The following is a 14,197-nucleotide window of genomic DNA, read 5'->3' on the forward strand; positions in this document are numbered from 1 at the left end:
AGAGGTAACAGACAGACAGACGGACACACAGACAGACACACTTTCGCATGTATAATATTGGTATGGATAATGGTTTATCGTGCGGTTACCGTACCAAATTTCATCAAAATAGGCTCAGCGGTTTAAGCATACAGAGGAAAAACTGTAAAAAGCTCTAAAATATATGTATGTAAATTTTATTTTTGTTGCAAACATCAATTTGTAGATCCATACAATTATAAGACAGAAAATATACAATATATTATGTAATTGTTTCACAAGTTGAATATCACCTCCTCTTTTTTGGAAGTCGGTATAATCAAATACATATTTTTTAAATCTCTATCGTCGACCACAAACAAACGCGAAACATTGTCATAATAAACTTGTTGTTCTTAAAACTATGTTAGGTAATTGTTATGCATAAGTTCCTTATTCATAAAATGCATGTCTACTACACAATATTTATTTCAATCAAAAATTATTTATTTTAATTACTGTACTTACATGATTTTTTTAACAATATCATTATATTCAATTGATCCATCCATACATTTTTAATTTTGAATAAGAAGATATTTTGAACGAGCTGTGTATGTACTTACAAGGAGAAAAAGTCAAATACAACACTTCTTTTTTCTCTGTAAAGACCAGTAAAGCAAAGTTTTCATGCACAAATGCATTACCTAATAAGGCCTTTACCAAAATCATTTTTGTTTGGTGGTCATAGACAAATATTATGCGTTACTTATAAATTATAACCCCTTACAAATAAAAACATTTACGCAGTGTTACTGTTTAGGGTTCCGTAGTCAACAAGGAACCCGGTCTGTCCGTCCGTCTGTCCGCGGTTTTGGTCAGAGACTATAGGACCTGCAAAGCTGTAATTCGGCATGAATACACATCTTAATGATGCCGACAAAATGGTATATAAAATCTTTAAAATAAATGCGGGTTCAACTTGTTTCCAATAAGGGTCAATTTATACTAGCGCAGAGTCGAAGCGCATCGAAGCGAATTATTAAAACTGAACATATCAAATTTAACCTTAACTCCAAAGTGTTAACGCACATATTACTTCTGAGAATTTAAAAAGGCGCACGCATCCGCGCGCACTTTCGCGAATTCGCTTGACCACCGCTTTTTGGTGCGTTCTCGCGCATCCAAGCGCACACAAGCGAATCTACGCGTCATCTCTGTAGGCACTCTGGCGAATCCGCGCGCATTTGTTTGACTTGTTGCGAATTTGACGCTTCGACGCGCTTCGACTCTGCGCTTTTATAAATTGACCCTAAGCCAGACAGAGACTAGCAAATCTTGTATAGTTCGCTATGTAAATATTTAAATTAGTAAGGGGGTTTGTTCATACTTTATTACATGATGATTCTAGTTAAGCCGGTTCAGTGTGAGCGAGATATACCGTCGTTGATGTAGTACATTTCGCCGAACCATTCGCTGTGGTCTTCCAGATAGCTGGAAATAGAATTCATTTGTTTTATTTTCAATCAATCAAGAATTTGGTATACATGAGGCCTTACAAAATCACTTATGGATATAAAATAATTTATAAATAAAATACTAGGCTATATCCACAAACATAAATAAAATGCTCCAGCGACTCGAAATCAGATACTAACATATAGAACAAACACAAATATTATCATATATTAAATACTGTGGGAGCTGTACATCTTGCAGCTTTTCGTCTAAGCTACGTTACGTTGGTTAGTATTAAAGTCTATTTTATGCAAATAAACAATAAAACTTTTCCTATTTATCATAATGGGCATTGTCCAAAAAAAAAAATAATCACATGTACTTTTTATATTTTTTTTCGTTAAAATAGAGTATTTTAAGAATATAAATTAAATAATTTTGAAATTCATTGGCTAGTTTTTTCTCAATAAATTTTTAAAGTTTCGCTCTGACGTCATCATCGGCCGCCAATTGACCTCTGCATATGTTTTAAATTTCCTTTCAATCTTATTTATAATGGCTGGTTCGTCAAATGCAAGTTCTCATTATGTGAAAGCTGATACGAGAAGCTTAAAAAAAGGTTGAAACGTAATGTTGGTCGAATTTATTGCTAATTTAACGCCATTGAAGGTCAAACAAAGGTTAAACGTATTTGTTCAAAAATATAAGTAACTAATGGGTATTTTTTTCGTTTATATACAGAAAAACAATCACTGACCTTATTCCTCGAAATGTTTTTGTAATGAGCAAAATTTAAAAAAAATGGACAATCCCCATTACCATTGAAAATGAATACTCACTGAACGAAGACATCAATATGTTTTAATATCAGTTTCAGTTTTAAATCTGGCATCTGTGTTGCGTTCAAAAAGTCTGGTAGTTTCACTGAAAACAATAGTATTATTACAATAATATTATTAAATGTGTAGGCTTATCACTTATCAGGAACACTTGACTAAGAGTGACTTAGACTACTGCAACGACAATGCAGCCTCAAGAAGGAGATATTAGACAGAGTAACATTTTATTATGGATGAATTTACAAGGGGTATAAAGTCACTAGTTGATGCCCGCAAAACTGTGAAATAAGTTTATCACAGGGCTCAAAATTTATCCATACCAAATTTTATCAAATCGGTTTAGATTATTTTTAGATAGAAAAGAGATTAAGCCCCAATTTCACCAACGACTGTTAAAGTTAACGCTCGAATTAGTATCACGTTACCTCTTTCGTTTTTCTTATGTATGAAAGAGAAGACAAGTTGTTAACACTAACTGCTAACAGACGTTGGTGAAATTGGTGCCAAGCGTGACAGATACACTTTCGCATTTATAATATTAGCATGGATGTGTGTAATATTTACCGAACAGTCTGGCTAGATGTATGGCGCCGTAGACTCTGCACGGCAGGTGTTCTGTGTTTTCGCGCGGCACTATCTGCCACTTGCCCACCTGCACAGACATGGAATTAGTAACGACAGGGCAAACTGGTGTCGCCAAGTAAACTTGTAATCTTAGAGCCAGTCCACACGGCGCGTTGCGTCGACGTAGCGTTGCCGTTGCATTGTTTTACATACAAATAACCAAGGTGTTCACACGGGTGCTGTCCGTCATGTGTGCATCGTCGCAACGCACACATGACGGACAGCAGCCCCCGAGACGAAGCGGGAGTTTTTGACGTTAAGCCCGGGCGCGCACTAGCGGCCAGGTCGCGGCGGCCATCGAGATAAATACCTTAGTATGAAACCGCCATAGACTACGTGCACCTGGCCGCACCTCGGCCAGCGGCCACACCATATTTTCGATGGCCGCCGCGACCTGGCCGCCGCGGCCTGGCCGCTAGTGCGCGCCCGGGCTAAGACTTCTTCGTAATAACACTGCGATGACGCAGCGCTCGTGTGGCCGGCTATGCGTCAAACCACAGCGCTGCGTCGACGCAACGCGCCGTGTGGACTGGTTCTTATTATTTATTTGACATGTCCCTGCCACCTATAGTTTTCTTATAAAATAAAAGGGCTGCCGACTGGCGTGGAGTCTGAAACTCATAATAGGTTTCATGTAAATTCAATAAACTAAATTCAATGATTCTTTAAAATTAGTAAGTAGGTACTTACCTACCTGCCAATGTAGAGAAACAGATAATGTTGATTTGAAATAAAAATGTTTAAGTACCTATGTAAAACTTTTGCAGTTTTATTTAAGTACTTACTATTTTGAAATATAATTAACTAAGCTAAGTATACGAATCATTACGATTCTTGCTTTCCTTTAATATTTCTTGAGAAAAGAAGACTACACAAATATTTAATTACATTTTGTACATAGACGTGTATTGAGTTACAAGTTTACCCGAGCGAAGCCGGGTTTTCATCTAGTTTTATAAAAAAAATGTTTAAAAAATTTGGAGTGAACTATGAAATACAGTATACAGAAAACACAAAAAAGGGGGTAGAGTTAGTGGCGGCCTTAGGGGGTGGCGAACAGGGCAATCGCCCGGGGCCTCGCGTCTCTTTTCATTTTTTGACTAAATTTTATTTCTTTAACTTAAGCATTCTTCGTAGAGTTACCTTATCTAGTAGCTGCGAGAGCGGCGTGCGCGTGGTGGCGGGTGTGGGGGGCGCGGGGGCGGCGGGCCGGCGGGACGCCCACGCCTCGCTGACCGACGATCCGCTACTGCCCACACTGAGGATAAACAAACAAAGAGAAGTTAAAAACAAACAAATTTTCCAGTTGTGAGCGAGCTGTCGATCTGCTACTGCCAACACTGGGCAACGATTATAATAGTTTCCATTAAAAAAAATCATAAAAAAAACGTGTGGCATTCGGGGACTGCCGCGGTTAAAAGCTATTGGATAAAAGTAATCAACTTATGCAATTATAATTCGCATACGACTAGTCGCACACATGACATACACAATCACCGTGCCGAAGTCTGACAGAGTATGGAGTATCTGTCAGATAAGTTGTGGATAGCCTATCCGGCACTTATCAGGAAGTGGTGAAATAGGTTCTTAAAGTTGTATGCGAGTATACTACGAATAATAAAAACTAAGGAAACGTAACTCCCATACTTCAACCGTTTTGAATTTGGTTCCTTTGCGTACACTCAAATATTATGGCAAATGTCAATAGCAACGAGAGACGGGTCAATTCAGAACGCAACGCGACGCCGGACGCGTAGATTGACAGACTTCAATTGCGTAAGGTGTCTTACGGCCGTTCCCAATATTTGATCTATCTCTGGTTTTGCCCTACTAGAGATAGGAATAGCTCACAATTGACATTAGAGACTTATATTTTATGTCAATTGTGAGCTATTCCTATCTCTAGTAGGGCAAAACCAGAGATAGATCAAATATTGGGAACGGCCGTAAGACTGGGTTGCACCAACTAACTTTGACTTTAACCGGAAAATTTGACAGATGTCGTATGAGAATATGGGGTGTTTGGACGCCATATTTAATTTTAACTATAACCACGTCTCTGGTGTAACCCAAGATAGACTGGATTGCACCAACTTTAACTGTAACTTTAACTTTGACTACAGTGCAAAATGTCAAATCTTTGGGTAAAGATAAAAATGGACGCCATCAAGACGCCATATTTAACCATAACCATAGAGCTCGACAAGGTTTTAAATGTATGTGGCGAAAAAAGGAACTAACGCTGTCATCATACAAAAACGCCATTTTTGACAGTTCTCCTTTACCAGCAGCGCCCCCGCCCACGCGCATGTATAACTTTGTTGGATCAGCTGTCATCTGTCAATTTCTCCGGGCAAAGTTAAGGGTAAAATTAAAGTTAAATTTACCTTAACTATAACCATAAATTTAACTTTACCCACGCCTCTGGTGCAACCCAGTCTTACAAATCTGTCAGATCTATACTTTAGAAACGCATCTACACGTCGCGTTGCGGTCTGTATTGACCCCAATGGGCAACCCACACGTACCACACCACGTGGCAACGACCTAACCTAACACTCAAACTTACGAAAAAAAGCCATTGACAATAATTGTCACTTGTTTAATGACACAAAATTGAGTAGGCACGGAGGTAGGGAACACATGCATAAAGTATGCATGTATTCGGTACACATTTTGTAGACTCGTGGAACAATTTTTTTGACGCAGTTAAACTTAGTTTTCATTATTCGTAGTGAGTATAGTACCTGGATGAGAGCGTCTCGAAGGTCTTGTGGTCGGCGGAGGTGGAGGGCGCGTCGTTCTCAGACTGCGACACTGCCGACTTGTGCGACCGTAACCTGCAAAATATCAAGTCATAACGCAAACGGGTCACCTGATGGAAAGCAACTTCCGTCGCCCATGGACACTCGCAGCATCAGAAGGGCTGCAAGTGCGTTGCCGGCCTTTTAAGAGGGAATAGGGGAGGGTAGGGAAGGGAAGGGAATAGGATAGGGGATTGGGCCTCCGGTAAACTCACTCACTCTGCGAAACACAGCGCAAGCGCTGTTTCACGCCGGTTTTCTGTGAGAACGTGGTATTTCTCCGGTCGAGCCGGCCCATTCGTGCCGAAGCGTGGCTCTCCCACGTAAAGAAGATAAAGCCTTAAGATTTATCGTAACCAATTTCATTACCTTCTAGCTACATTCCCACTTCTGGACTCTGGTTTCTCCTGCTTACTGTCTCTGCTGTTGGTTTCTCGGCTTTGGCTATTACTTTCCCCGCCTTTATTATTTGTCTCCCGATCTTGGCTGTTGGTATCTCGACCTTGGCTGTTAGTTTCTCGGCCTTGGCTGGTTTCTCGGCCTTGGCTGGTCTCACGTCCTTGGCTGTTGCTTTCTCGTCCTTGGCTGGTTTCTCGGCCTTGGCTGGTGCTCTCCCGGCCCTGGCTACTGCTCTCCTCGCAGAGGGACTCCGGTTTCTTATCATGTGTTTCGCTTCTCTCCTCATCATCATTATTCTGGTCGTCATCTTGCATGTCTTCTGTCAATTGAAAATATAATTTGTTTCTCATTGTATTATACAATAAAGGTAGAATATTGTTTATGGATTGGCAGAATTTTTTTTTTTGGGTGAGTTTACATTGAGTACCTAAAGACAACCTCGTATTTCAAGACTTTCTAAAAGAACGATTGGTAACAAGGTTTCAGTTGTTTATCTTATATCTTTAAACGAGCAATTCTTATATATATATATATATATATATATATATATATATATATATATATATATATATATATCGCTGAAAGACGAAAAATTTTTTTCACTTTTGTATGGGCAAGGGCCAGAGCGTCACGAGTTTCCCCATACAAAAGTGAAAAAAAAATTCGTCTTTCAGCGCTGCTACTTTCACAGTGAACTCTCTACAAGGAACACGTACACACCCTAAAGTATTATCACTTATTTTTGTTACAACAATTGGAATCTCGGAATCGGCTCCAACGATTTTCATGAAATTTAGTATATAGGGGGTTTCGGGGGCGATAAAACAACAATAGCTAAAGCTATTCCAGCAGATGGCGTTGTTAAGTAACACGAAGTCAAATACCGAGCAAAGCTCGGTCATCCAGGTACTTTTTCCATTAAAGACAACGAAACGAAAGAAATTTTTTTATCCGAGTAGGTACTGGTCATTGGAGGGATGCTCTTTCATACTTTTTAACCAACTTCCGAAAAAGGAGGAGGTTCTATATTGGGCATTACCCTCGTAGTGGTCGTCGGGGTCTGGCGGCAGGTGGCTGTAGTCGGGTAGGCGCGGGCTGCGCAGCTCCATCAGCATCATCAGCTCCTCCTGGCTGTAGTTCTCCTTCTCGTCGTCAGGTGAACTCTTTATTTCGCGACTGAAAAATAAAAAGTGAGGAAATATTATATCAGTGTACCAGAGAAGTCCATTCATAGGCAGATGGCAGACCTAAACAATTTGGTCACGTTATGTCAAACCCAACCGACAGATCGTGACTTGTTTAGACACAGCGGGAACCGCGCGAATCCCGCGTAGAAACCGAGCGGTTAATGTAAATGCCTTTGTAATAATGGCAGATTTACACGGGTGACTAAAGCCGCACGATTTCCGCCGCACGACGAAAGTCGACCGTGTAAATGGCAATTCGACTACGCCGCATGCGGCTAAAGTCGCAAGCCCCAAAGTCGTGCGGCCAATGGCCGCATGCGGCTGGTGACTAAAATCGACCGTGCAAACGCTCAGTCGCAAGCGATCGCTTGCTGCGAATACTACTGTTGACTGGTGACTTGCCGGGTGACCGACACGTTAGTCACCCGTGTAAATGGGGTGGCGATTCGACTTGGACAGGCGATTCGACTGGTGACTTGCTGGGTAACTAAAATCGACCCGTTAGTCACCCGTGTAAATCGACCATAAGCTGCAAGCGGTTTAACCGCGCGGATCGCAAAAGACGGCTTTGAGCGAGATTCTTACACCGGTTCTTCTCGCCGGGCTGTACAAAAACTAAAAAGGTACGTGAGGACATGTATGGAGCAAGTTGGTCCTGATGACACGAGAACAGTACGAGCTGGGTCTCGCTGACACTGCGTACCGCGCACGTTGTTACTTGGTGTTGCTACTAATCTTGCTGACACTAGAACAACCACGGGGACCGCAGGCTACTCACTCGTCGGCGAACTGTCCGCACAGGTCGGCGTACTGCTGTCGCTCGCGGCGGTACAGCAGGTGGCTGCGCAGCACGAAGTCGAAGTACACGCGCAAGCCGTCCGCCACCTCGCGCAGCAGGTTCAACCTGGAAGTGGAAGAAGTCTTAAATGCTGCTGTATGAGAAAGTTAACAATGAATGTAAAACGTGGGAGAGCCATGCTTCGGCACGAATGGGCCGGCTCGACCGGAGAAATACCAACACCCGAGTGAGTGAGTTTACCGGAAGCCCAATCCCCTAACCTATTCCCTTTCCCTCCCTAATTCCCCTGTTCCCTTCCCTCCCCTATTACCCCATTTCCCTCTTAAAAGGCCGGCAACGCACTTGCAGCTCTTCTGATGCTGCGTGGGTCCATGGGCGACGGATGTTGCTTTCCATCAGGTGACCCGTTTGCTCGTTTGCCCCCTTATTTCATAAAAAAAAAAAGTTCTCACAAAAACCGCGCTATTTCATGCCGAGTGAGTGAGTTTACCGGAGGCCCTTTTCCCTACCCTCCCATATTTCCTTCCCTACCCTCCACTATTCCCTTCCCTACCCTCCCCTATTACCTCTTAAAAGGCCGGCAACGCACCTGTAGCTTTTGATGCTGCGAGTGTCCATGGGCGACGGAAGTTGCTTACCATCAGGTGACCCGTTTGCCCCCTTATTTCATTAAGTAAGTAAGTATTTAAAGCTGTAGGTTGCACGAAATCAGCGGGCAGCGGAGCAGGAGCGGCGACGGCGCGTTCCAATGCATAGATTTATATGAATAAGCCATCTAGTACGCCGCGTAGGGAGCGGCGCGCCTCTGCTTTCGAGGCCTGTCCTTATACATCTTTACATTGGATACGCCGCCGCCGCTGCCGCTCTGCTGGCCGCTGGTTTCGAGACTGCAGCCTAAAAAATTGCTGCGGATTGTAAAAAGCCACCGTAAATTGGTAAAAATCCATCGCAGATTGTGAACTGGGCCTTTTGCCTATGCGATGGATTTTTAAAAGTGCGTTTAGGAGTGTATTTTTGCATTGGGCAACTTTTATCGCAAGTGTTCTGCAAAAAATTGGCAGTTTTCTCATTAAAGTTTTTAAAGATACGGCAGATTATATTTCGTTCTTATACCGATAACTGTAGACTGTAGAAGTTCTCTTTTAAATGAATTCATATACGGGTCTTTTTATATGTAGCAACTTAATTTATGCAAAGAGTAAATAAAAAACTTATCTTACAAGTCACGTGTGGTACAGTTGAAACTGTGATGCATTAAAAATTTGTTGCAACGCGTCTGGAGGCCGCGCTGCGATATGAATTTATAGCGACTGGCGAAATTTTGAATACTAGATGTATGTTGTTGGTGACTTTATTGTCCTAAGTTTATCGCGCGAGAACTGTGCATTTTCTAGTATAAAAACTATCCGGCATTTTGTTAGGGCGAGCAAAGCGAGCCCTACTATATCCTACAACCTGAGCACTTTTGTGGTACACTTTACGGAAAAACTATCGAGCCTATTGATTTGTGCTTTAACTAAAGTCATTTTTATTTATTTTTAGATGTCTTATCATCGGTCAGTCAAGGTTTGGTTACTATTAAAATATAAAAAAGTGCCTTAAAGATTATTACCATGCACGAAAACGACACGAGCCCTCACAAAGCTTTTTGATAGAATCTTTGCATCCAGCGTCGGACTGACCTGCAAGTGGCATCCAGCATCGGACTGACCTGCAAGTAACATCCAGCATCGGACTGACCTGCAAGTGGCATCCAGCATCGGACTGACCTGCAAGTAACATCCAGCATCGGACTGACCTGCAAGTGGCATCCAGCATCGGACTGACCTGCAAGTAACATCCAGCATCGGACTGACCTGCAAGTGACATCCAGCATCGGACTGACCTGCAAGTAACATCCAGCATCGGACTGACCTGCAAGTGGCATCCACCATCCCACTGACCTGCAAGTGACGTCCAGCATATCAGGTCGGGGCGGCGGCTCGTGGCGGCGCGCGGGCGTGCGCCAGGCGCCGGCGCGCGCGAACCACCGCACGAAGCCCTCCAGTATCTGCGCGACGCACGGCGACGCGGGCAGACGCGCGAGGCGGCCACGCTTTACGACGAGATGGTAGTCGAAGGTAAGACGGTCCCTGTGGGATACATTAAATAGTTTAACGATGGAAGTGGCGGCCGAAAAAACGCGCGCGCGTTTAGTATGATCATGACGCCTAGTCTTACACACTACGCTTACACTACACACGTTAATAGATTATGATCATTGATCAATGTATGTACTTATAATGATTTGCATTTATTATGATATGTGAAACAACGACTGGACGGCGCATGGTAAAACTTGTATAAGCTTATATTGAATAACATTGTTTTGTAATTATTTATGCATAAATATAAAGGTTCAAAAAAAGGAAGATCTTCCGACCGAGCGAGGTAGCATGGTCGGTCAGGCCGAAACCCACTGACGTCATTTTAGACGTTGTATGTATATCTTGTCGTTCTAAGAAACTTCGATAGCGCGATGTAGGATTGTGAGGCTTATTGTGGGTACTGCTACAATATGATAAAAGAAAAGGATCGAGCGAAAACCTGCACTAACCTACTGCATGTTGCCTCTGGCCTTTCCTCTCAACATGATGTAACAAAACTAATGGGCCATCTACTTTCAGCCACTGCCGGCAATATTACCCTGAATACTTCTGCGGCAGTAACGACGCGAGTGAGCGTTTACACTCAGCCCTCTACATACTTGCCGCGTCAGGCAGCTGCGAGTGACTATTTACATTCTCGCGCTGCCCACTTCCCTGCCCAACAGGGCCAAATATATTTAAAACGACGCAACGCTAAGGCTGGTTTTATCGTTAAGCGTTTCGGCACCGCCGTTGGAGCGCCGCGCGTTCGAATATGTATGGGGGTAGTAATTGCGTTTTAAAGTCCGCGCGCTTGAGCAGCGCCGTTCGTCCATACGTTTGTTACAGCTTCGAACGCGCGCGCTCCAACGGCGCTGCGAAACGCTCTACGATAAAACCAGCCTTAAGAGGATACAACAGCGGCTAGAGAAATGAAAAAAAAGTACGTGTAATATCTATAGCTGTCTCCCTTACCTCAAGCCTATACCGCAGAACGCGATAGAGACAACTGCAGAAAATCCAGAAAATCAACGATTCGTTGTCCCCTGATTCCTTCTCCAAAACTTAACCGATTTAAGTACTTTTTTCATTAAAGATTAAAAAAAGGCTTGAGCTGTGTTCCTATGTTTTGCTTTTTTTGTATAATCTAGCCAAATCTGTTTTCTGGACGTTTGAACACAGTTGAAAATCTGGCCATTTTTTTGGGTTTTTGAACGTTCATATCTTATTTAATAATTAAATTATGAAAAAAAGAAAACATAGGGACATTGTATTAGTGGCCGTAGATATTCAGGAAAAAAATTATAACTCTACTAGCATTATCCAGGGAGGAAACAGGGGACAACGTTTGTATGGAAAAAATGGCGGTGTGGAATCCTCTTAAGTGACTAGATCACTAGAGTGTGTAATGTGTATACAGTGTTCCTTTTTATGGAGTTAATATTACAATTTCTTTTCCCCAATAAGCCGCGGGTAACACGGGAATTAATCATAATAATTAATAATCATCAATCATTTATATTACTGGATCTGGGCTGATGATGATTATTAATCTTACAATGAGGCTTCTGGCATTGCACTAAATATCCGTATGATTATTGTACTTAATTTACCAACAGTATGCTATGCTACGAATAATAAAAACTAATGCTATGATAATATTATGCATTTTAATGATTTTTAGTTCGCATATACCCTACTAGATGGCGCTTTTACATCTAATTCAATAAAATTGATTATTTCTCTCTAATTAAGAAACGATAGGTAGTTTATTAACATTTAAATAAGTTAAATTTTACGTATTGAACGTAAAAGTTAGATAAGTTTTTAAATAATTCATTCTCTTTGATGTTTTCTATCTATAATCCTGGATCGCGCTAGCGAAGTTTTTTACGCCGCTAAGTATATATACCTGGGTCTGTGACTCAAATGTTGTGTCTATTGAAAGGAGAGACGGTTAGCACTCCCCTTGACAAGGATGGAACACACAAAATGGTTAAGGCACAACTTGACCACATTTTTTTTTAAGAAATTGAAAAAAAAAAGTAAAATTCATAACACTATAATTTATGATGCACAATTTTATAAAATTATCAGTAAATATTCAGATGCAGTTAAAAGTTATAAGCTTTGAAAAGACTATTATGTATTACATTTTGGACATTATAGATTTTTAAAAGCTTACATAATATTCTCAATTCGCACACTATTTCTCCAGTCCAATGCCTCCTAGAATAAAATATCTTTACCTCAGTGCAGATTGTAATGTAATGCTGGCCCTCCCAGCATGTGGGTTAGGTGGAGATTGTGGCTGTGCACTGGAACCTGAGCCCGATGAGGAGTCAGTGTCACCGATTTCTCCATCTGCAGAATAAAATAAGGGATGATTCTTTGATATGAAAGATTACAATTTACAGGCCCTGGCTTATCATCATACTACATGGTATGTATATCCTAACTAGGCCTTTACATCCGTTGTAGATTTATTCAGTATTTTTCAGAGCGAAGTAACCACTCCTCAAATACTGTAGTGCCTGGGACAAGATTTTTAAATGTCCGTATGGTTGCCCAAGCGCATACGGCATTCTAGCTTCATTGTTGGCTTAGTCCAGAGGAAAGAAGAGTCCAGAGGACCGACTATGTGCGGGTTTCGTCACGATGTTTTCCTTTACCGTACGAACTGTACTTCACCGATGTATATCCTAAGAATAGACTAAATAGTAATTTACCATCTGGGGGTGTGCTACTGGTAGAGCCATCGTCGCTGAAGCCATGTCTCACTCTCTTCGCAGCACCAGCTCCAGAATTTGAAGTGCTCCCCTTCTTGCGCTCTCTTCGATACAGATATGCTCCTCTGCAAATGAGAATTTTGGTGAAAATATTGGCATCAGGCAATCACAACCTTTGTGTCACTAAGTTACAACTAGAATTTTTGCATTAATTGAAAAAGCCAAGCAACTGCTACATCTTTTATGTAACTCCTCCTATAAACAAAAAACTAAACTCACAATTGGAGCTGCGACTTCTCTGCCAAATCCCGCTGCAGCTGCCGATTCTCCTCTGTGTCTTTCAGCACAAAGTCCTCGCTGACACACCTGTCCCAGGACGAGTTCCAGCCTTGGAAGTGGATCAGATATTCCACCGTACGACGTCCACGCTTGTCTTTACTCTCTATCACCTCTAAAACCTGCAACATTGTTGATATTTTAGTTTCTATATTTGTTATTTACATCAAGATAAAATTTACTGGTCCTTTTCATAGTATTCTTTAAATTAACGACGATATAAACAAATCTGATTTGACCTTTTTTCTTGTTGAATAAGGTACAAAAGAAATAAGCTGGATTTGGCTTTGGCTGTACAATAATATTGTCTTTTTTACCGTTTGATTGGATATAAAAGTGATAGAAATATAACTGTGTCTTACAGAAAAAAGCTACGGAAATAAATTGGCTTATAGAATCATTAGAAACATTCAAGAACCGCGAACTATGCAAGATTATACTGTGTTAAGTACACACCTTGGAATCGTAGAGCACTTTTGCTTTCGTCGGATCTGGTTCATAGCATAGTACTCTTTCACCTTCACTAAACTTATAGCGTAATCCTCTTGTAGATACCATTGTTAGTTTTTGAGTATCAAACTAGGGCAAACCCGGCAAGTGAGAATGTGAAAAAACAAAAAGTTTATTGAAATAAAATCATTGTAATTATCACACACACTGCAAACGACTTAGTTTATAAGCCTCTAATACGTATTCAGTCAAACTATTGATATTATAACTTATTTTTGTTTATTTTGGAAACAAAAACACGAGAAATCCGCATTTGTTTGCTTCCTGTCAAATATGTCAAACACTGTCAAAAGTCAAAACTGTCAAATTGCGCGTAAAATGTTGCCATTTTAGTGTTGGTTTTTTTAATGTTACTATTATAGAAAATGTAGAGAATGCAATAGAAATTAGAAATAGGAAAATAAAATAAAGATTTATCATAATGAAAA

The 14,197-nt window shown here is 41.3% G+C and overlaps 1 protein-coding gene and 1 non-coding gene across 5 annotated transcripts; one reads left to right on the forward strand and one right to left on the reverse strand.

Annotated features, from left to right (window-relative positions):
• Positions 1-896: 896 nt before the first annotated feature.
• LOC121735921 (male-specific lethal 3 homolog) lies at positions 897-14,026 on the reverse strand. Of its 4 annotated transcripts, none has more exons than XM_042126918.1 (14): positions 13,716-14,026; positions 13,203-13,381; positions 12,924-13,048; positions 12,444-12,558; positions 10,012-10,200; positions 8,048-8,173; positions 7,122-7,258; positions 6,289-6,401; positions 6,053-6,096; positions 5,627-5,719; positions 4,023-4,137; positions 2,820-2,907; positions 2,256-2,340; positions 897-1,452 (listed from the first exon to the last, which is right to left on the reverse strand). In XM_042126918.1, exons 1-14 carry the CDS (start codon positions 13,815-13,817, stop codon positions 1,380-1,382), a joined length of 1,584 nt encoding a protein of 527 aa, XP_041982852.1. In that variant the 5' UTR covers positions 13,818-14,026; the 3' UTR covers positions 897-1,379. The 4 variants fall into 4 exon arrangements, with proteins under 4 accessions (XP_041982852.1, XP_041982850.1, XP_041982849.1 ...); XM_042126916.1 differs by having other exon boundaries at positions 6,053-6,242; positions 6,282-6,401; XM_042126915.1 differs by having other exon boundaries at positions 6,053-6,401.
• Positions 12,129-12,218, forward strand: LOC121736292. Its single transcript, XR_006036988.1, has one exon. It is a non-coding gene; the product is annotated as a U6atac minor spliceosomal RNA (small nuclear RNA).
• Positions 14,027-14,197: the final 171 nt, after the last annotated feature.

Source organism: Aricia agestis, chromosome 18 (genome assembly GCF_905147365.1).
Source record: "Aricia agestis chromosome 18, ilAriAges1.1, whole genome shotgun sequence".
Classification (NCBI taxonomy): domain Eukaryota; kingdom Metazoa; phylum Arthropoda; class Insecta; order Lepidoptera; family Lycaenidae; genus Aricia; species Aricia agestis.